The sequence below is a fragment of the Meleagris gallopavo genome, chromosome 8 (genome assembly GCF_905368555.1).
Source record: "Meleagris gallopavo chromosome 8, MGAL_WU_HG_1.1, whole genome shotgun sequence".
Lineage (NCBI taxonomy): Eukaryota > Metazoa > Chordata > Aves > Galliformes > Phasianidae > Meleagris > Meleagris gallopavo.
In genome coordinates this window covers 15,791,156-15,813,482 of record NC_139411.1, presented here as the reverse complement: position 1 = coordinate 15,813,482, position 22,327 = coordinate 15,791,156, and the positions used below count along the sequence as shown (strand labels likewise).

At 41.6% G+C, this 22,327-nt stretch overlaps 1 protein-coding gene across 40 annotated transcripts in view; it reads right to left on the bottom strand.

Moving 5' to 3' along the window:
- The window catches only part of SORBS1 (sorbin and SH3 domain containing 1), a 167,705-nt gene that overhangs the window by 13,694 nt on the left and 131,684 nt on the right, over positions 1 to 22,327 (bottom strand). For 29 of the 40 annotated variants that reach the window (XM_085230034.1, XM_085230027.1, XM_085230035.1 and 26 more), the window contains 11 exons: positions 20,915 to 21,029; positions 17,805 to 17,888; positions 13,872 to 13,937; positions 13,209 to 13,310; positions 11,797 to 11,846; positions 9,232 to 9,407; positions 5,315 to 5,403; positions 3,602 to 3,769; positions 2,134 to 2,180; positions 693 to 807; positions 460 to 585 (listed from right to left, as the gene is read on the bottom strand). In XM_085230034.1, the coding sequence (XP_085086160.1) occupies positions 460 to 585; positions 693 to 807; positions 2,134 to 2,180; positions 3,602 to 3,769; positions 5,315 to 5,403; positions 9,232 to 9,407; positions 11,797 to 11,846; positions 13,209 to 13,310; positions 13,872 to 13,937; positions 17,805 to 17,888; positions 20,915 to 21,029 (1,138 nt within the window). Of the gene's footprint in view, positions 1 to 459; positions 586 to 692; positions 808 to 2,133; positions 2,181 to 3,601; positions 3,770 to 5,314; positions 5,404 to 6,136; positions 7,655 to 9,231; positions 9,408 to 11,796; positions 11,847 to 13,208; positions 13,311 to 13,871; positions 13,938 to 17,804; positions 17,889 to 20,914; positions 21,030 to 22,327 lie in introns of all 40 variants that reach the window. The other 11 variants (XM_085230023.1, XM_085230062.1, XM_085230026.1 and 8 more) reach the window with 9 other exon arrangements.

Below are 22,327 nucleotides of genomic sequence, written 5' to 3'. Positions count from 1 at the left end.
TCAGATCTAGGAAGTTACTTCAGCACGACAGAATGTCGCCTGCCTTGTCTCGTTTAATGATTTGGTTTGTAGTGCGAGGGAAGAGAAATCTGGCTTTCCTCTTATTGAATCACCATTCTCATATGACTATGTGCATCTCCACTGGAGAGGATCATATTGGAGACATGTCATCAAATATTTGATTTTCTTTGCACAGCCCAGCTTACAGCATTTGTGCTCCAAATATCTTCTCAGCTAAACCTAAGAAAGCAATCGGCACTTCTTGATTCAGCTGATCTGCAACATTCTCATCGCAATGCACAACAGGGGGTAAAAACAGAGGTGACGAGGGTGAATCCTTGACAAAAAGGTTGATCTTACTGTCATTTGGACAGTATTCCATTCATTTGGAAACTGAAAGTTACTAGCATTAAAAAACTTTTGTCTGGATTCAATTCATCAGTGCAACTTAGATCTTACCTTTCTGAAAGACATTTCTACTTGCGTATCGCCATTGAAGTTGAACTTAGCAATAGCATCTCCATATTCCAATACTTGCAATGGTAATGGCTTTTTGGGCTGGGCTTTCTCAGCTGGTGGGAGAAGCTAGAATGAACAAACAAAATCAAGAGAGTTGCATGAAAAAAGTTCATGAAATCATCACTAGAAAAAAGGGAATGGGCAAAGAGAACACCTCCAGGGTAAGCAGCTACCTCTATGTAGGATCGTGGGAAGATGCCAACTCTGCCATGGTGTTCACCTTCATACCAGTTCTGGTCAATCTGCTTGTAAATGTAAACAATGTCTCCTTTTTGCAGAGGAAGTTCCCTGTTAACAACACAAGTACTCCATCAGAATTCCACTGGAGATTAGATGGGTTCTTTTTCTGTTCAGCAAATCCTAAGTAACAAGATCTGCAACATCCCTATAGATACATATCATGCTCCAATTAAAGTGAAGGGTACGTGTTGAGAATTACCCTGTTCACACCATCATGTGCAAAGATCTCTCTTGCTCTTTGGGTAGTCTGTTAAAAAACAAACAAACAAAGAACCAGACTTACGAGGGCCCTACTGACAACACATCCTCCCAACAGCAGTGGGGTCAAACTCAAATAAAAGATGCCACTGGCTGCTTTCTATGTTGGATATAGTGGGAGGACTGGAAGCTGTTCTCAGATCCTGCTTCAAAACTGGTCATGACACAAAAGCCTTCCAAAATGACACATGATTTTAATGGAAGGTTGTTTAGTGATTTGATGAACCCTCAAACACACAAAAGTTGATTCTGTGAATATTACACTTTGGTCAGCCAATGGCTCATGTGGGATAACAGTTAGGATTTGAACCCAGAGTCTTCAGTGCTAGAATTGTGAAAGAGGAACTTGCACTGTAGTCAGCTTGTACTAGGCTCATAAGCCTACTGTGTGGTTCCCCATGGAAAAACAAGCAACCCAGACTTTCCTATCACAATTTTCACAAGCTCTGCTTTACTTTTGACTGATACCTCATATGTTTTCCTCAAGGGACATAACAGTTAGCCCTTGCATTTGGTTCAGTTTTTCTGCAGGTCCTGGGGAGATGCTTTGTAAACTATTACAAATCATCACTTATAGAATATATAACAAAACCATCCCAGGGCAGCATCTGAGCAGAAAATTAGTCACTCATTCACTGAATTCTGTTCTCTCTTCCTTTCCTAGCAATGTTAAAATGAGAGCCTCTCAAGGCTCGTGCAAAGGTAATATTTCTTCAGGCCCTTTTCTTCACAGCAGTGTTACAAAAAAAAAAAGAATGAGTAAGGCTCCATGACTCACCACAGGGACTTGAAGGTACAATGCCACTACAAACATCTGCTGGAACATCCACAGCTACCAGGGAAACAGTGACCAGATTGCATCCTTGCAGTTACATGCTTAAAACTAGGTATGTGGTTAAGTCTCTTGCTGACACTGAGAAAGAAGATATTTTTCTAAAGACCCCTTACAGGCTACAGCCTGCAAGATTCATATTATTTTTCCCTGCCTTGCTGCAGACACTTTGCTTGGGCAGAGTTGTGAAATGTGAATCTAATTGTATGAAACTTCATAAATGCAGCATTTGAGGAAAAGACAGAGGAAGAACAGTAAGAGCAATAGGAACAAGCTATACTCACTTCAGAGTCTGCGCTTTGAAGTCAAACTTGGCTCTAGCAGGTCTCATCTAGAGATCAGAAAAAAAAAATCAACACAAAGATAATAATCAGGTTTTCCATCCTCTTCTGAGGAACAACACGCCAAACTTCTACAGCTAGCATTAGTCTAGGGATGAAAATGAACATAGGTATTCTGCTACAAGCTTATGTGCAAACTGGTGCTACAGTGTAAATACGTTGGATGGGTTACTGGGCCTCTTGCCAGCGCAAAAAGTGCCAACTTGTGGTATAACAGCACTTAAATGGGACTTAACAGCAGCAAATCTTAAAATGTGACCAATGCTGGTGAATAAAAGCTGCTTCAGTAACTACAGTTACGTAGGCTCTGGGACTAAATTCCCCTCATGGAGAGAATCAGTGTGCAAAATTCACCAGCTGGCAAAAGAAAAAAGTAGGATTTTATTTGATGTGGCTCCTTACTGATTATTATCTGGCCCTGCTGAATCCTGCAATGTGGTCCAAGTATGAACTGGCAGGAAAGAGACAAAGGTGAGGAGGAAGTATGAATAAATAAAATGTGTTCATTAAAAATGTCTTCAGTAGCTATAAAGCCAAAGAGGACATGCTGAGAGCAGGCCTAGGCTTTAAAATTTTATTTATCTGGCTCATTTTCTAATTGCCACAGAACATTTAGACAATTTTAAAGTCATTCTGGTAATGAAGCATAAAATAAGTAGTAGTTGCATTTATGGAGTGTTTGAAATGACACAAACAAAGGGCAGAAATATATAACCTTCCAAATGGTGATCACCTCGCCCATCGCCACAGTGCACCTCTGGGGAAACAAAGCAGCTGTAAGAGGCACAGGAGCACCCCGTAAGGCAGGAGATAGCACCTGGCCAGCACACCTGGCCCAGCACACAGCCCCAGGGAGAAGTGGCTCAGCCTCACAGAAAAACCATCCATCTACACCTTTGTCTCTTTCAGAAGACTGACCAGGTCACACTCAGTGAAACATGCTGAGCCTTTTTTCCAGTTGTTTCCCAAGGACATGAAACATCTTTTGATAGGAGATGAGGCAATCTATTTCTAACAAAAACTATGAGAGAGTCACATGGCCAAGGTCAACAAGGCATGAAGTTTCTAAGCATAAGGCACAGACAGAAGGCAATGTAGCAATATGATGCAAAGGATGTAGAATGCCTTTGATTCACTAAAAGTAGCTGATATTTAAAGGCATGCATCACAGGTGTGCACCAGCAATTCTTAGCAGGCATGCTTTAACATATGCAGCTTGGTATAGAGATACCTATTAATTTACCAGGCACGAGAGTCAAAGCAGTTCTAAATGAAGCCAGAATGGGAAAAGGGAAGGGGTAAAAAAAACAAACAACATTCTCTGAAGAGCTAATGTCGGCCTAAAGCACAACGCCGTGAGAGGCAAATATTGCTTTGGGTCAAGCAGCAGACTGAGGTAACTAAAACAGACCTCTGACCCAGATTTCCTCTTTGCTGTATCGTCTACATTTAGGAGGTCCCCAAATCGCTCATTAGTGATAAACTGATGGTGCGTTGGAATGACCCCTGTGTGCCTTCTAGCTGCAATATCAGCTTCTTCTTGCTCACGTTTAAGCCGTCTCTGGTCCTCTAAAAGTTTCTGCCATAAAATTGCATAAAATGGGCAGTAAATCATCTAGTTAAGGCCATTTGAAAGCTGCCACAAACGTGACTTTAATAAAATAGCTGGGACTTTACAGTTCAACATAGAATACTGATTCAATGAACTACACAATACCATTAGATTTAGCAGGCACAAAAGTACATTGCAGTAACGGCATAATGGAAATCCAGCTCATAGAGTGGATCTGATCCAAAGCTGATAGAAGTCAATGGGAGTTTGTCTAAGTTTGGGCCAGGCTCTGAGAGCTTATTAGATAAGAGGAGGCTGCAGATCACAGAATCACAGAATTGTAGGGGTTGGAAGGGACCTCTAGAGATCATCGAGACCAACCCCCTGCCAAAGCAGATAATGCAGATGGCTGATGCAAACCCTCTTCAACTAACAAGAAGTTTCTCTCATTGACATCCAAGAGACCTGGATCAGCTGCACACACAAGCTGAAGCACCAAACTCCCCTGAGCTCTGAAAGAAGCTTGGGAGAGTGTCTAACCACACCCAGGTGCCAGATTCCCCCATTCTTCCTTTGGGGTCAGTTAATACATTTCTGTACTGCTCTATAATTTGAAATCAGCAGGTCTTGGTGAACTCAGAGTCCTGCTCCTAGGTGAGTTTTCTTGCTGGATTTTGACACTGGGAGCATTACTAACTGTTTAACGGGAGAAGACAGCAAAAAAATATTGTTTACATCAGAATTAAGAACCTTCTATCCATATTTCAAAACACACACAAACATTATTTGAACTCAGAAAGGTAATATGATTCTTCATTAAAAATACTACTTGGTTTTATTTCATTTTACTATTATCAATTACTTTTGCAAACAGCTTTCTGGAAAGCAAACACTTTTTAACTTCTTTAGCTCTGTTTGAATACTTCCTGTGCTGAAAATTCTGTATTGCTTTCTTATTATTCAGTTTGCCCATACATTACCTAGCCATTTTGAAAAGGACTGACACATTCTGTTGACAATTTGAGACATCAAAGAATTCTAGTTTGCACCAGGGAAAAGCTTCCCACTTACTGATGGCTTGGAATGTTCTATTCAAATGTTCATTCAAATGTTCATTTTCTATTCAAAACCTGAGGGCTCCCACAGGAAATGAATATTCTGACCAGTCTGATTAATACTGACTCAGATGGCTTGCTTGGAGAACAATAAAAAATTAAGTCACTTGTAGAATAACCATTTCATCTTTATCCGCAAGTCCTGAGGTGCTGCACCACAGCTCACATACTTATCCAACCTTTTTACAGTCTTTATAGCCCCTCTACATCATTCTGTGCAACGGAGACAAACTGTTAGGTTTCATTTTAAACAAAAGCTAAACGGGACTATGCATCATACAATAAATCAGCAGTAGAAGCAGCATTAAAACTAAAACATCCTAGTTCCTGTTTCTTGTTCTAACTTCCAAGATACATATCAATCACCATATAATTTGTCCTTTAAAAAGGGTTACAGCTGTATTTCTTGTGTGTGGAACTGCAGTAGCTATTATTAGGTCACAGAAGAAGGCATTACCTCTTTATCATCATAACGCCTGCGGATAATTTCTTCTGGAGTTTCCATGTAATCAACCGGTGCAAAATGCCTTGGTGATTCTGAATCTACTTCGAAACAACATAAGGAAGTTAAAATACAGATGGATTTATCTAGCATAACCAGAAAGGAAAAAAATAAATATTTTTAAACAATTTGCTTCCATTAAAATAGTAAAGATTCTCAATTGCCACTAACTAGATTGCCAATCAGATGTCGATAATTTATCTATTTTCATTTTTTTCCCTTTTGGACTGTACTTGTTAACAAAGATCTAAAAACAGGGAGAAAATAAAGGCACGGGAAAGAGTAAAAACATAGAAGGACTTTGTGAAGAAAAGATCTGCTGCCATCAAAGTATGATTTGGCATTTAACTGCAGAGGAAAGTTTAACACACACACACACACACACACACACACACAACCAGACCTTGAGAAACTGCTCCTTAAAGCAAATCATCTGGGTTTGTTTTATACTCCCATGTGTGCAAATGATACAGGACTAGAAATATCTCATGTTGAGATTCTTGTATCCCAGGAGTTGCTTGAGAGACCAGCTGAACCCGGTGTGATTAGAAAGGCAGCGGTAACCGTTTCTCAGAAGTGCAGCTGTTTACATGTCCTGAACAAAAATGCTCAGCAAGACACTCAAAGGACGTAAGACACACCATTAAAAAAAAAAAATTAGGGAGAGTCAGGAGATGCAAGGGTGGGGAGTAAAAATGCAAGGGTTATGAAAGGAAGGGGAGGGGAAGGGAAAGCAATACAGATGAAAGGACACTGGTAAAGAACACAAAAAGCCACCTCCTAGGTACGTCCCAAGTTCACTTTGCGGGTTGTTGTTTGTGTCCAAGCTGTGATAGAGGGCATATGGAATTGGGTTCCCATTGTGTAAGGAGTCAGGAGTGTCAGAGCGGCCCATGGAGCTATCTCGGCTAGATCCCATGCTGGGGAAGTAGCTAAGCCTCTCCACAATGTCAAAGGAAGACAGGCGCCTGGGGGCTAGAGGCCTGCTTCTGGAGCACAGCTCATGCTGGGAGTGATGACTCTTGTCTCCTACACTCCCCTGCAGCTGTATGGGGTCATCTGGGTTTTGGGGGCTGGGCACTGCCAGGGCTCCGGGGCAGTCTGGGGGTGGAGTCCTGCTGGACTTGTGCTGGAAGGGCTTTTTCACTCGGAAGGGAAGTGGGCTCATTAGGTAGACATTTCTGGGGATCGTGTGTCTGTCCCCATAGATTCCTTTGGAATCAGTGTTCCTGATGGCTTGCTGCTGCTCATGCCTTCGGATGGTAGTGAACCTGGTGTAGGAAGCTGGGCATGTGCCTTTACATCTGTTGACTTTATGCTTCTGAGGCCCATTGATGTTGCTGCTGCTGCTGCCACTGTCATTGGATGCATTTGAGAGGAGATCTATCTCATCTGTGCAAGCTGAAAGTGTGTCCATAGGGATAGCATCACTGACATCTGAAGCTGTGTCCTCCACATTGCTGCAGGAATGGGAGGATTTGTCAGCCAAGCTGACAGCATCCTTCTCTTCTTGGCTTATTTTTGGCAAATCCAGAAGAATCTCTGCGGAGTAGGCGGAACCTAGACAAGCTTTAGACTGGAGAGAAGTAGTGAATTTACTTTGTCCAGTGGAAAAGTCAAGTGCAGGCATCGATCGGGATCTCTGGATCAGCTGTTCAAAGGCACTGATACGGGAGGAAACAGTGTCTTTGGGGATCTGCTCTGAATCCTCTCGACTAAGGCTGTGTCCCATCCTGTCCTTCGCTTCGTTCTCAAATTGAGATGCAATGTCCCTCACACTGCAGGAGGAGACTGTGCCCAACTGGATCCTGGACCGGTTGATCTGGTGCATGTCTTTATACAGCATTGTAAACTCCACTCCGCTCTTCCTGGAGGCAGGGAACAGGTAGCCTTTCCTAGAGTTGTTGCCATACTCCTGTAGGCTCATGGTACTGCCAGACTTGATGACATATTCTTGCTTCGACTTCATCAACATGTTTTCTATGCTTTCCCCTACGTCTACCATAAAAGACTTTTTATTATCAAACAAGGCAATGGAGCTACGAAGGTTTTCGCAGCTTTGAGCTTTCTCATGAGACAGCAAGATACCCTTCTTGTCCTGCCCAAGAGCAGCTGGAGCTGCTAGCTTGGGTTTGAATTTAGAAGGGAGGATTTCAGTAATGCAGGCTTTTGCAGCTGATAAGGGCTTCTTATGTTTACATGCGTGACCTAACATACCGGTATGACTAGCGTTAAAGGTTCGGCTATTAACTGAAGAGGGTGCAGTCATATGAGCATTCCCACCTTTACGATCCACTGGTAAGCATGCAGAATAAAATAAATACAACCTGTTAGCTTAAGTGCTAGAAAGCTATTGAGAAAGGAGAGAAAACATGCTTGGATTTCATAAAATGCACTTTAAAGAAACAACGTTCCAAAACACAAAGAAAAGCAGGAAGACACTGCACAACAAGCCGCGCTCACAGGAGTAGGTGAAGTGCTGCTAATAGTTCTAAGATGAGAGGCTCAGCCAGAAGTGCCTGCTGCACTTTGAAGGTATCGTCCTAAAAAGTGCTGAGCATCATCGGCTTCCAGGGAAGCTATGGCACCACGGAAAAGGACAGCTGAACTCTGGGCGGGATCAAGGTGTCAGCAGGAATGCACAGGCACTAACATTGCATAAGTGGCTTAATATCAAGCCTGTAATCACACCTACTGTGTTCTCACCACAGCGCTTTCCAAAAAGTTAACTACAGAGAGGGAGAAGAAAATCAAGGGCTGACTGTGCAACCACAAGCAGGCTGCATCAGCTGGCCTTGCCCAAGAGCCAGATTAGAGATTCCCCATGTTAGGAGCAAACTGAGCATGCTTCAGAGTGGTGCGAGCCATGTTTGCTTTAAAAATCAAGGAGTCAAATGAGGACATTTTCTAACATCAAATCAAGTCTGTGTTCAGCTGTGACTGCAGTTTCTTAGGTCTGTTTCTGATTTGAGTTCAAATTAAGATGTGAAAATAGCCATTCAGGCTCAACTGCAGTTTGGAGAACAATAAATGTTTGAACAGATTTTTTCTGTTCAGCTCCAGTTTGACTCCCTGCCCTGAAGGCTGGACATAATGCTGAAAAAAACAGCTGGAAGATGGAGACAGAGACCTTCTTGGTGCGAATGCACTATTTTTAGGAAGAGCAGTTCAGAAACCCAATGCATTCTTTCCCCAGTCCTCTCCTCATCTGAAGCCATTTTTAGGTTGAAGTTGGCTCAGAGATACATTCCCCAACACAACTCCCTGATGGGAGCCAGCTCTTCCTTGACCTAATCTTCTAGAAAGCCCACGATGGGGGGAGGAATGGGGAGATGAACACAGCAGTTTCTGCTGCCTTGCTGCCTCACAGACTGCAGGGCACTGCTGGCTCAATGTCCTGTGCATTCTCTGCACACCCCTCAGAGAGGAGGCTGTGGAGCACATGGTGCCAGCTACCCCAGGGCATCTGAGCCAGCAGACATGCTGTGGCCTGCTGAGAGATCCAATAGAAAGAGCAGAAAAGGCAGGGAAGGGCTGTAGCATGACAATGCAGGAGCACATGGACAGCAAGGCCAGACTGAGCAGCCCAGAGGAGCGTGAAGGTGTGGGGTGTGGCAGAGGTGCTGGACAGAGGGAGGAGCCGGTCCCTGCTGTGATGAGGAACCCAGATCAGGTAAAGGCATCATGAAAAATACTGGTTGGTGTGGGCTGAGGGAGAAAAGAAAGAAAACTAGAGATGGCAAAGAGGAAGGACAGAGGAATCCTCAATTGGCTTGAGCAGGACTGTAAACCCTGAAGTACTTTGCCCCATATCATCATACTTTTGATACATCGTACAGAATGGAGGTCAGGTCCACACCCTGACAACCTACCTTTTGTGGAAGCAGAGCTAGAAGGACGCTTGAGACCGCTCAGCCCCTGGAACGGGATATCTCCGCCTTCCAGCACACTCTTGTAAATCTGTCTCTCATTCTCCAAGCCAGCAAGGTCCCCCAGTGCTGGTTCCGAATCCCTCTTCACTGCGTGGTAGTTGGGTGAATATGTGGAGCTGAAAAACAGTTTGGAAAAAAAAGGGGCGTGGAATAGATGCCAGTGGGTCACTTACATTTGTTGAAAGCTTCATGCAATGAAAGAGAAAACCACACCTGTAAACCCCAGAATAGACTGTACATAAAGAATTGATGCTGAATGAAGAGGTTACGAATATACTGCAAAAACACTTCAAGTTTTGTGTTCCCACAGTATGCTCAGCCTGAGCGAGCTCTCCTAGTTCAGACTCCAGAAAGCAGATGGCAGGAAAGCACTCTTCCTTTATTTTACAGATGAGACAACAGGGTCACAGAGGAGATGCATGGTTCCCTTGCAGATGAACAGAAATTCAGTGGCAAGCTGGAAGTGGCATGTTTATCTTCCAGCTCCAGTCCTCTCTCCTCAAGCACTAGCACTTCCTCTTCCCTGCTGCAAAGAACAGCTGCTCAGGAATCCATCAGAACTACGTCAGCCTCCCAGCCAGCACTACAGGCCAAGATTCCCAGAGCAATTTTTCAAGTCATTCAGTGAGGGACTATGCAGAGAAGGAACAGCTTTGGGTTACAGGCACTATTGTGTTAAGAGAAATTTCCCAGATGTGCACAGGTCTGCTCAGCTTTCCCTCAGATTTGCACTACAGGAAATGTCATGTCCCAAACTCTAGGCCTACCTCACAGACACAACAACAAAATGCTGAATTCTGAGACAGATGTAAAAAACAAGCACAACCGTAATTTCTTAGGCACTTAAGTATTGACAATTTATTACAAATTCCTTTCCTTGGTCATGAATCTGACCCCCACATCTAATATCTAGTTTTCACTCTTCTCTCTCTGAAGAAGACAAGCAAAAAACCAACCAACCAACCAAATAAACAAAAAACATTTCATGATATAAAGGCCATTCCAGGTGCAAAACATTTGCTAAGCAATCAGGCAGATTGTTTTCCTAAAAGCTGAGCTGAGCTCATCTGATACCAGTCTATGCATTCTCAACCAAGCTCTTCAGAATAAGATGCAGTCTCATACATAAAGCTATTCCTAGGCCAAAGCTTAGTTGCCAGAAAGTTAAAATAATAATAATAATAAAAAAGAATAGCCTTTTGCCAATTCACAGAAATGTTTTGATGGCTGGTTTGCATCATAATATGCAGGAGTGATTCAAATTTATGCAAGTGTGGAAATGCTTGTGGTTAGGTCTCCTTGTTGTGGGTAAATCTGTATGCACATCTGGTTATTTTGGATGGATGCTGTAGTTACAGGACAAAGAGAAAGCTTTCATACACATCAGAGGACTGCCGATGAGAGTGGAATTACACAATGTCTAGAACAAAAAAGTTTTTTGTTTCTGGACAAGGAAAACCAGGTCCCATGCAGTCCCATAAATTACTTTTCAAGTTTTCAAGGCCTAGAACAACTCCTATAACCACCAATGCAGTTTGTGCTACCAGACTTCAGGGGGAACTGAGATGGGCTCCAGCAGATGACATGAATGCAGGAGAGCAAACCTGCCTGCCTACCAAAAACAGAGGTTTCACAGCTAGGTAACATTTCTGGGACAGTCAGGAACTCAAGATTCTTATCAGCATCCGAAAGTAAGCTATTCATTCATACTAATCTTGGAGATTTCCATTTACTTTACTGCTCTCTCTCTACCAGAAAAAAAACTAAAAAGTCATGGGAACAACGAACGACATAATGTCAGTTGGATGCCTGAAGGAGAGCATGCCTTTCCCAACAACCCACGCACACCAAGGAGATCCTTGGACCTTTGAGAAATGCCAAGCAGCAGTCTGGTTACAGGGAGCAGCAGCTTCACAGGAGGAGGAACTCAGCACAGCTCAGCATTTCACCCAAGGATTTTTTTTCTTCCTCTCTCAAAGCAAACCAGTTCCATGTGGCCAGTGCCACATTCAATCTCTGAGAAGTATTGCTACCACTACTAGTTTTCCCTGCCTAGAAGCTAAAAATTACTGCCTTTGTAAAACATCATCCTTCTCCTCTGGTATGCCTACCTGGGAGACAATCTCACAAGAATAACAGAAATAATATATTTTTTTTTTTACCAGGCAACAAAATTGTTGGCAAATACGTTATATCTTAGTGTAAGTTGCATCAGGATGGAGTTACAATTCTGCTTGTTTTTTAAAAAGTTTCTTCCTAGCACAATAGCAATTCATATCTAAGCCATGCCACCACTCCTGTAATCACTACAAAATTCATTCAAGACCAAAGAGCAGACATCATATCCGAACTCATCTAAAGTACATGTAGAATTTTCCTGGGACACGCATCTCTGCCTATATCCATCACCAAAAAACAGAGCCTGCCCATTTCCAGCACCCTACATCGTGTCCTACATGCTGTCAGACTGTAAAAGAGACATCAAAAAGCAACTTGAAAACTTACTAGGAAGAATGGTCTGTGGAAGTTTCCAGAGGAGTAACACCTGCTGTATTCTGCAAAAGTCCAAACAAAAGAGTCATTGATACACACTTACATGCCAGGAGTAAGAAAAAGGCTTGCTTAAGTCATTTTCCATTGCCCAAATATTAGCATTTATGAAACATGGAAGTTTAAGGCGAAATGCAATTTAAGCTGCTGATATCTTTGCAGAAAAGCAACAATTTTCCTGAGTTCCTTCAGGGCAGTGACAGGTTTTTAGCACAGCCAATGCCTTTTTGCAGCGCCTATTCTTTTGTCTGCCAATGAGTCATTGTGCATAAAGCCAAAAGCAAGAAGAGATAATCAGCTGGGCCAGGACCAGGAGACACATGCTCATCATTATTTCCCCAAGCTTTCCCCCCAGCCAGTCACTGCCCGACGCTGCTTTAAAGGTACATTACGTTTCTGCAGCACAATACGTTCTTAAGCATTCAAAAAAATACCAAAGCGCTAACAAGAAAAGCAACATTTCAGTTCCATTTCCTCACTTAAGAGAAGCAATGCGAGCTGCACAATTTCAAGAGCAAAAGCCAGATCTTATCCACTTGCTTTAAATCCATCTAATGCTGCCTAGGCACATTATTGAAAAAATGGAAGGCAATTTTAAAGGAAACGCTGCATTTGGTCTCTCCTCATCTATCTGAGGATTCGTACATAGGAAGAAAAAGCAAATCTTGGGTTTGAAAAAGCAGCTTTTCATGTCCTGCTGAAATGCCGCAGTTTCAAAGAGGAAAAAAAAAAAAAAAGCCCAACAAAAGAAAAAAATAGCGTGTTACCAATTTAATCTAGCATTTCATGGATCGGGTCCTGCAGAGCCTTGGAGCAGCAGCAGCTGACCTGCCCTGGAAGGCCACGGCAAGGTGCAGGGTAGGGAAAATGGTGTAAAATCTCTGGGGAATATCCAAATATTGGGCAGCACACACTGCTAGCAGGGAGCAGCAGGGCTTGTGCGAAGGGAGGGTTGATGGCAACACGCTTGAAAGGCACGAGATGATGACGTGACGCTAAGCAAGAATTTTAAGCTGATTGCTGCTGCCTATTCATGTGAAAAATAGGGTTTTTTTTTGTTTTTTTTTTTTTGTGTTTTTTTTTTTGCAGACACCGAACTCAAAAGCCTAAAGGAGGACAGAGGTGGGGGTGATGGGTAGCTGAAAAGGAATGGGGGGAGAGGAAATCACTGTTTCTGAAAATGGATTTCAAGCCGGATTCTCAGCATCACATTCTATTATTTCTGACAGCGACACAGCAAGCCATGCAGTCAGAATGGTCAGAACCATTATTTATCCCAACCTCATTTAATAATCATCCAGCAGCGAATAGATTAGAGCAGAGAGTTTGGAAACAGGGATTGGCAGCATGAAAAGAATAGGAAATACCTTCTGTGGCTTTTTATGTGGCGCTTTATAAAGCTTCTCCATTTTTTCTAAATCTGCCTCTAACTCAGTCTGGTAGAGGTAGAGGTCTTTTTCTAGATCAGTCTGGTTAAAGAAGGAGAAGAAGAATGGGAAAATGATGCTTAGGGTTAGGGGATATCAAAGAAATGTTAATTCTGAAAATAAATAAGCGAGCCTTTTTAATTGAAAAAGTCAAAGATGGTATGGACAATAAACAGAAATTCACTAGTAATTAATCGCATTTCAATTGTTACAGAGGAAACTGATTTAGGCATTTAACATTCAAAATTAAAAGACACGCAGGCCTGCTAGGATCTAATTCTACAAACCATAAAATTATAAAACCCACCTGTAAAAAAAAAAAAAAAAAAGAATACTGTAACAATAGGCAATAGGCTGTTAGTATAATTATCATTGCAAGTCAGGATAGCAAAACCACCACTCTAAACTACTGCTGATTATGGTTTAAGAATTGTTTATTAAATCAAATTACTAACTACTTGTTAGGCAAATGAGCTCAAGCCCATTTAAAAAATAAAATCACTCACAGGCACACATAAACCAAGCAATGTTACAAAAGAAATCCACATACACACACACATACGCAGTAGATGCTGTAGTACAACATACGTGAGACACAATTACCTTTCTATCCTCTCTAGTAAGGATAGAGCAATCTCCAGGAGTATAATCCCAAATCTTTTTTGGAGGCTGATGGAAAGCAGAGGAAGGAAATGAGGAAATGAAGATAAGGAAGACATCACAGAGAATATGGAAACTGGATTAGAACAGAGCGGGAATACAATAGGGGATTTGCATCAACACTGAAAAGAAATTAAAAACAAACAAACAACAAAACAGAGAAAGAGAGATAGAAAGAGGGATAAATCCGTTCTAGCACGACATCAAGAGATCACAGGAGGTAAAAGAGAGCATACATGCAGTCTGGGAGGGGTTGCTTTCAGTAGTATTTGGGGACAGCTTTATTACTGCGAGGTGCTGTAAGGGATTTAGGGCTCTCTATGAGGAGCCCGCAGCTGTAGTTAAAGCATTCTTAATATACACACAAAAAAAAATATCACAAAACAAAATGGGGAAAAAAAATCACACAGTCATAAAAAGCATTTGTTTTGCTCATTCTTCTTTTCAAAAGGAAAGGGTAAAACAAGGGCCTTTGGTAAAGAAAAGGGAGATATTTTTCCCACCCCCACCAGACTCTGAATACATACCATGTGAACAAATGGCTGAATTTCCGGTGTTGGCATTGTGGGGCAATGAGAATGCAGAGTTGTTATTTGCTATTATTCTCTTCTGAGGGGATGGTTTGTGGTGTTTTTTTTTGGTGGAGAGAGTGGGGCACACGCAAGTTTGGTAATGACTTATTTATAATTTATCCTACAAATAAAAGCTATTTCAAAATACAATTTTTCCTATTTTATATACGTGTAAATATCAGGAAGAATTATTCAAAGTGAATGACTTTTGTCCTACCCAAATAATGCTGTAGCAATATCTTTCTCTCACCAGACGTGCACCTCACTGACCTGCTCAAACACTTTGTTCTTACTTCATAAAATCAAAATACTTCTGCTCTGTTTGCAAACAAAGTAATCTCTGTTGGTTGACAAGCTTAGCATCATCCTAGGTGTCTGTACTGACTGACCTAACTATATTATCAAAGTATCTGATAGGGAATCATGAAAGCATGATTGAGCTACAACATTTCAGACTTGGTCCAAATTCCATCAGGTTTCCAGACAGCCTGGGTCTGTAGCTTGAATCAGGCTCACTTCTAAGTTTGGACCGCGACACTAGGGGATGAGGTCAGCAGCCAGTAGACAAGATGGTGCTGTAAAGATTTAGGTTTGAGATGCGGAGAGAGGAAGCGGAGGAAAGGAGGTAAGAATGTAGGACATGCACGAACCCTTTTTCCAGCCCTCTGTTCATAGCAAAGAGCAGATTCAGGGGCTGGGAGAAGTGTCCAGTGTCCACATGTGTGACCCCACAATCCCAACAGGAGACAGTGGAGCTCTAGACTGACTGGCCATCAAATTTGGCTGGGAGGCGGGGGCGTCACATGGAGTATGAGGTCAGAGGTTGGGAAGAAAGAAGAAGAATGTGGGAATTCAGTCTCCACAACACCCTACACCCTGGAAAAGCATCCATGCTGCACAGAGCAATCTCCCTGGATGCTCTGTAGGCACACATCAACATATCTGCCTAGAAACACATTTGCAATATTGGACCAGCAGAGCACCACTTCAGCTGCCCTTAGGAAGTGCATAGGCTTTCCTCAACGCAAACCCCTATCCTGGTTGTACTGGTATGTTTGGAGAGCAAACACAGCCTTGCAAGAATCCTGTGCTTCCTTCTACCAAGGGTGTTTACTGTCCATGTTCCATAGTCGCCATATTAAAGCCATAAAAACAGGGGAAAATATGCTTTTACAAATATACATTATCTGCAGCACTAGGAAGGGGAAGCTTGACCAATCGAAATGGGACTTAGCCACAGCTAGTCACAAAAATTGGGTGCTATCATGGCTAAAGCAAGCAGTGATACATGAAGACTACTATTTGGCTGTGGTTGCAGGGCTCATTGAGAGCTTTGTTGAATTTGTCTTGTTTAAGAGCCACCATCACTAAAAGTCTGAGATAGCATCCTCAATTAAAATGCGCGATGTAATGCTGAAGCACTAGGTGCCACATTCATTGTCTGGTATAATTTACCAAGGTGAACACATATGGTTTTGGAGACAGAGGAAGTTGACATGGGCAGTCAATTAAAGGCAAACTGTAAGAAACCAGGCCTTAACAAAACTGCTCCATGCAAGGCAGGGTACTTGCTATCAGAACAGATGCTCTGTTGAACAAGAGATGGGCTGTTGGAGATGCCCTCTTCTGATGTATGGTCAAGGCTGCATGACTGAAAGCACGAACATTCACTTCTAAGAACAGATATACCCCCAGTTCCAAAAAGATCTAAGGGCAAAAATGTTCTCCTTTCTCTGACACACATTCCACTAACTTAGGCTAAGTGAAAAGAACCTGATCTTAGTAATAACAAAATTTCATCCCCTGCATGAACATTAACTGTACAGTAGCACAGGATGACAGCTTTCTTTTCACTTTATGCCATGTTACTGTGAAAAATGTAAAGGGATATATCTTTAGAATGACATCTTTTTAAAGCTCCGGTGAGGAGAGATGCAATTCACCTGACGTTAACCGCCTAAAAGTTAGTGGGGGGGTTCATCCCAAACACTTTTGAGTCCTACACAGCATATGCTGGAAGACTCTTTGCTACAAAACACAGTTGCCAATGACAGAATGGACAGCCCAGCCACTGATCATGCCTGTTTTCCAGCAGAAATTATACTATTTCTATATGCAGTCAGAATAGGCACCCACCCAAATTCAGACATCTATAATCTGCAGAGGGATTTAATCATATCCTTGAGAACTGTGAGCAACGCTTAGGTTTAAAGAAAACCTGCCCTCTAGCGTCCATGTGCAATAGGCTTTGAAACCAGTGCTGAACTCTAAAACACATTTGTTTTATTATATGTGGATGGAAATCTCAGCACTGCTCAAAAGTGGTGTGCGTGGGCATTTGACAATTTCAAAGAAAAAGAAGAAACAACCACAGTACTTAGATAAATGTGAGAGGCTGATCCTGACCCACTGGTGCAGTAAGAGTAGCTTATTAAACAGAATTTAATGATGAGGTTCATTGTGTTTAATCAGTGAGAACCAGTTTCGTTGGTGAGAAAATTATACAGACCCTATGTTTTTTTTTTAATTTATTTTTTCTGGCAGCCCTAATCACTGATGTGCTCTTCCATCAAAATGTCCTTTGTCCTATCTAATAATTAAGCTTTGTTTCATTCTTTTCCAGAGTGAGAGATCAAGGCTTTTTCTTTCTTTCTCTTTTCCCCCCCCATACAGACAACAACACAGCTCCACTTGAAAAGGAAGCACTCTGTTCTCAGATTCCTTTGCTTTCAGGGAATGGCCAGGGCTATTCAATGCAGCCTGATGCACATCATTTGGGCAACAGGCAGGTACATGCATAAGGAAAGAATCAGGAAACAGGGTCATAATCAGTCATGGATAGCTGCAAATTACTGATCCATAGTTTACAAGGTGAGGCCAGGAATAAGTAACTGATTTACCTAGATTTAAAGCTACCTATTAGCGATCCTAAATCTTTTTAGGAGAAGATGGAAAATTGAAAGATGACTCTCAGTGAGAACAGGGCATTGCTACTACCATTAAGAGTAAAAATGCAGTTTGAATTGTGGTGTGCAAAAAAAAAATATTGTCTTGTTGGTAAATACAGCTGGAAGGTGAGGAGTGTTTGTAAATGGCCTCAAAATACTCTAAGCAGTCACAAAAGGGCTATTTTGCATCAACACCAGGGCGGTATTATGAACAGTCATTTTTAAATGAGTAAGGCAACTGTTCCAGGTTTAGAGCCTAGCAAAGAGATGTGACAATAATTAAAAAAAAAAAGAAAAGAAAAGGGGGGAAAAAAAGGCAGGTTGATTTTAGTGGTCACCGCAACTATCAAACTTACCGGTTTCCCAAACTCCAATTCCGAAAAGAATTTATACCAAGGTTCATTCTTTAAATCTATCTCTTCTGGGCTTATATCCCGAGTCTAAAGGAATTGGTGATAGGGGAATGGAAGAAAGAGAAGGATAACATTATGCAAAGAATACACAGAAAAAGACTGTTAAAGATGCAGATTCCATAGTTTCCATTCTAAAATGTTGACATTTAACCTCATAATTTGGAATTTCTATAGCATCTCTCATGAAAGCTATGAACTGCTTTGGCATCGGTTAAGCACCATTGTGAGATACATGAATATGAATGAATTGCATTTTACATATCAGGAGACTCGCACAGAAAGAGATTATGCAGCTTGCCTAGATTCACTGGAGTCTCACTGGAAGGGCTGGGAGTCACTCAGTCCCCCAGTGCTACTGTCAGGCATTTCCACTGAGACCAAAGCACATGTACTGGTTGAATCTCTTTAAACCATCATTTGGTTAAAACAAACAAACAAAGTGAGATTCAGTGAGACTTGAATCAAACATAGCAAAATACTGCATCTTTAACAGCACATGAGAATGTGAGAAACCCTGTTCTATACATTGCAAACAGGGTGAAAGGTGGTTTTCTAAAACAAAGCGGACACAGGTCAGAGAAAGCACATTTCTGAAAATTCTCTGATAAGATGGATACAGAGAGACAGTATTACTTGTTTCTTCACAAATAGATGTTAAGAGAATCAGACTGAACTAAAATGAAGGAAAATCAGACAGGACAGAAAACACTGCAGTTGAAAAGAAAATTTCCTTTTATTCATACAACACAAAGTGTGTCCTGATGCAAATCTTCGTGTGATGGGGTTACTGAGGTGGGGGCAGTTCCCAGCATTGCTTGGCACTGCTGGATGTTTCAGACAGCCACAGCCATCAGGTATTACAATAACAAAAAAACAAAACAACAACAAGAACAAAAAAAGGCTCTATGGAAAGAGCATACAACTGATTCTGAAAGAGGGGCAACACTTTTGTCTGAAAAATAAATGGTTACGTTGTGTCTGATCTCTTATCGCCTGGAGAAAGGTTTGGCCATTTCTTAAAGGCAAAACAAAAGCAATGCCTCCATTTTTTTCCTTTATTGCACTCTAGCTGAAGTACTCATCTCATTATGTAACTGCAGTTACAGAAGATAATAAAAAAAACACTGACGTCAGTGGGAAGCTCTTCACTGCCCTGCAATGGTCTTGGATTGGGATTCTGATAGCCACAGCTCCTGGTGTGATCACCAGGAGATAGTCAGAAATCTCCTACTGCTTCCTCAGAAACACAAAGACAGACCTAGTTACTAAACAGTGACTAGTTACTGTTGTACTTAATGAGACTGATGTAGACTGTGAAGTTACTGTTTCAAGATGTTCCTTCTCCTGTGATCTGTGGCTTGAAAATAAACCTCAAAAAAAAAAAAAAAAAAAAAAAAAAAAAAAAGCATGAAAAGTAACAGAGCTATAGCGTTCTTCTCGTCTGGTGATCTCAGTACAGCTTTTCTCTATTGCACCGAATGATGGTCCTGCTTTTGGCTTTTAGATTCTGATTAAACAGCTCCATTAAGTAACTTAAGAAGTCTGAATGCATAAATAGTACCACTGGTGATGTCAGACCTTTCTTAAGGCTTAAGTATACAGATGATGCAGGACTTTTGCCACAAGGTTTAATCTTGGCTATTTATCAAGAGACAAAATTGCTGCTGAGCTCAGCAGAAATCTTAATCCACGATGGAATGAAGAAATGGCACTGTCATACCAAGCTCAAACTACTCCTCCCTGGTGCTTTCTCTATTGGGTTGAGCCAACTCCCAGTACAATCAAGAGCCATCCATTGCCTAGTAGTCCAAAAGGCCCCAGATCATATGCTGATCGGGGCGACTGTCCTGAAGTCAGTGAGGGACAGGTGTGAAAAGAAGTCAGTAGTAGTCGATCTTTAAAAAACTATGAGTCTTGATTGTACTTGGAGAGAAAAAAAGAAAATCCACCAAAACACTAAGTAGTAACACCAGGGCCCAAATCAGACTTGATTCTTACGTTTCTATTGATTTAAACTGCTGTTCAGTGCTTGTGTTTCAGGATAAAATCTGTGGTATGTTTTTCAGGACCATCAATCTACTTACTCTATGTTTGGATCAACGTTTGAACTATTAAGGCATAGAGTGCAGTTTACATTTGGAATCTCACCTAGAATTAGCAATTCCAACCAAATCCTTGGGATGAATGCCTATACAGAGCAATTACATGTTTACGTACCAAACTGGTTATTCGCTAATAACCTCACTCAGTGTCTCCTAGCGCTTTCAGAGTTGCGATTGTAAACTGAAGGACCTTAAGTGGGTAGAGCTGATTTATGCAGGACTGACTGAGGTTAACATCACCTTTCCTCCCTGTTGCTTCCCAGGTCTTCTCATCCAAGCCTGCAGAGTGAGATTTTTGTATTTACCCTATTTGTCATAACTCACAGCTTACTAATATAAACTAAAATTGGTAACAGCTCACTTATTATTCCAGTTCACACACTGTGTAGCTGGGGGGTCAGCTCACATTCAGTTCTGCCATCCCTGCCATGGAAGTGGTGAGATCCAGTTGAGGAAGAAAGTAGCCAAGGGGGTGTGTCCTAAAGCACCTCAGAAACATCCGCTGAAGCACATTACTAGCACTCTAAAAAGTTGTTCAGTGTTTAAAGCTAATGGCATCAAAAGAACACAGAAACTGAACCAGGCTGCTTTGTTTCATAATGCTTTCAACCCTACTGCTGTGCCCTAGAAAAAGTACAGCTGGCAACACAGCTGCTGCAGAGGTCAGTGTCAAACACGGATTAAAAACTAGGGTTAGTGATCCATACTTAACACAGAAAACAACATATCCAGAAGTAAAGCAGCCTCTCAGTCCTCATGGATTTTGCTTTATAAAGAGAGACAATGTTAAGTTATGCAAAACAATTTTCAAAACAAAATGTAACAGAATACATCACATGAGCACTGCAATGTAAACATAAGGAATCCTATCAGAATGGAACTGGACAAGCACTCAGGGAGTACATCACATTCACAGGATTAAGGCACACTCTAGGAAAAGATAAACATTACCATCTTTTCACTGTTCAGAACCGAGGACTTTCCTGGCTGATAGTCATAAATGCTCCTGGGCTCTGCACGGTATTTTCTAGTGTCCACCTTCTTGTCTGGAGGCTCCCAGTCCGTCCTGGGGAAAGAAAGATCAGTTAACACAAATCTCTGTGTTTCCATGGAAGAAAGTACTTCTTTTGAGAGGCACCTTCCCCTGCTAATCCTGGTTTCATTAGAGTACTTCCTTCACTCTGGAAAGAAATGTGCTGCGAGAGGAGCAGTTCAGATAGGATTCATGATTGTATATTTGTTTTTCTACAACAAGCAGAATTTGACACAGCTCAGATGCTGAAATCACTGGAATACGATGGGGTGGGTGTCTTCTTCATATTTTCAATGAAATGTCAGACTTTCATGTCTTTCCTGATTGAAAATAGTGTAATGATGGACTTCAAATTAAGCTCACAAATACCAATGTGTCCAAACTTGGAGGAAAACTCAGACTAAATCTCTTCTGCTAAACCACTCCGTTTTTGCCATGCCACTGAGCTCTCACCTCATTACACAGAAGTGCAGCATCTAACCAAAACTACTGCCACTCCAGGTTTGCTCCCACTTACCCTATTGATCCGGTTGACAATAGGAACCACCCACTGAGATACCCTTCTCTCTTCACTGATTTTGGAAGACACAGGCAAGTCAGTTCTCTTTTAAAGTAAGGCAAGGTGATAATCAAAATGGCTGGACCATCAACACTGTGCAAACTCCCACAATGTTAATCATTACTGCTTGGAACTAACTTGATGGCTTAAGATTCCAGCCCCAGAGAAACTTTGCCCTGGTGAAACATTTTTTCGTTACTAGATAACAGAAAGCACTACTTATCATAACTCTTTCATTTGCAAGAATTTTTGCAAAGGGCCAAATGTACTATGCCTTCAACTTCTGTGTAAGGAAGAGATATTCCATCAGTTCTATGGCCTGAGATGTTTACCGAAATAGCACTCTCAAATCACAGCATTACACATTTGAGGCATCAAGTGAAAAACATTAAAAGTATGTGGAAATTAGTGAAGGAAGGAGGAACAATTCAAAAGCTGGGAGAATTCCACAGGACATACAATATTCATTGCCCTTTCTGCTTTCCCTTCACTTGATAAATGCATTAATTACTCTTGTACAGAGTTTTTAAATGCTTGGTAACAAACAAAGCAAAAGATCAGGAAGGAAATAATCTTGCAAGCTTACTAGTAATCATGAAAGCTAACTAGAATCTACTTCTAATAAAGTCCATATGGGTGAGACAACTCAGAGAAGGGCAGCATAAAAAGCTTTTACCAAGGTTCAGCATAAATTTACTTCCTGCCCCTCTGCAATTATTGCTGTTCACTTGTATTCTGAAGCACCTTTACAGTGTCACACTAAGCAGAGACC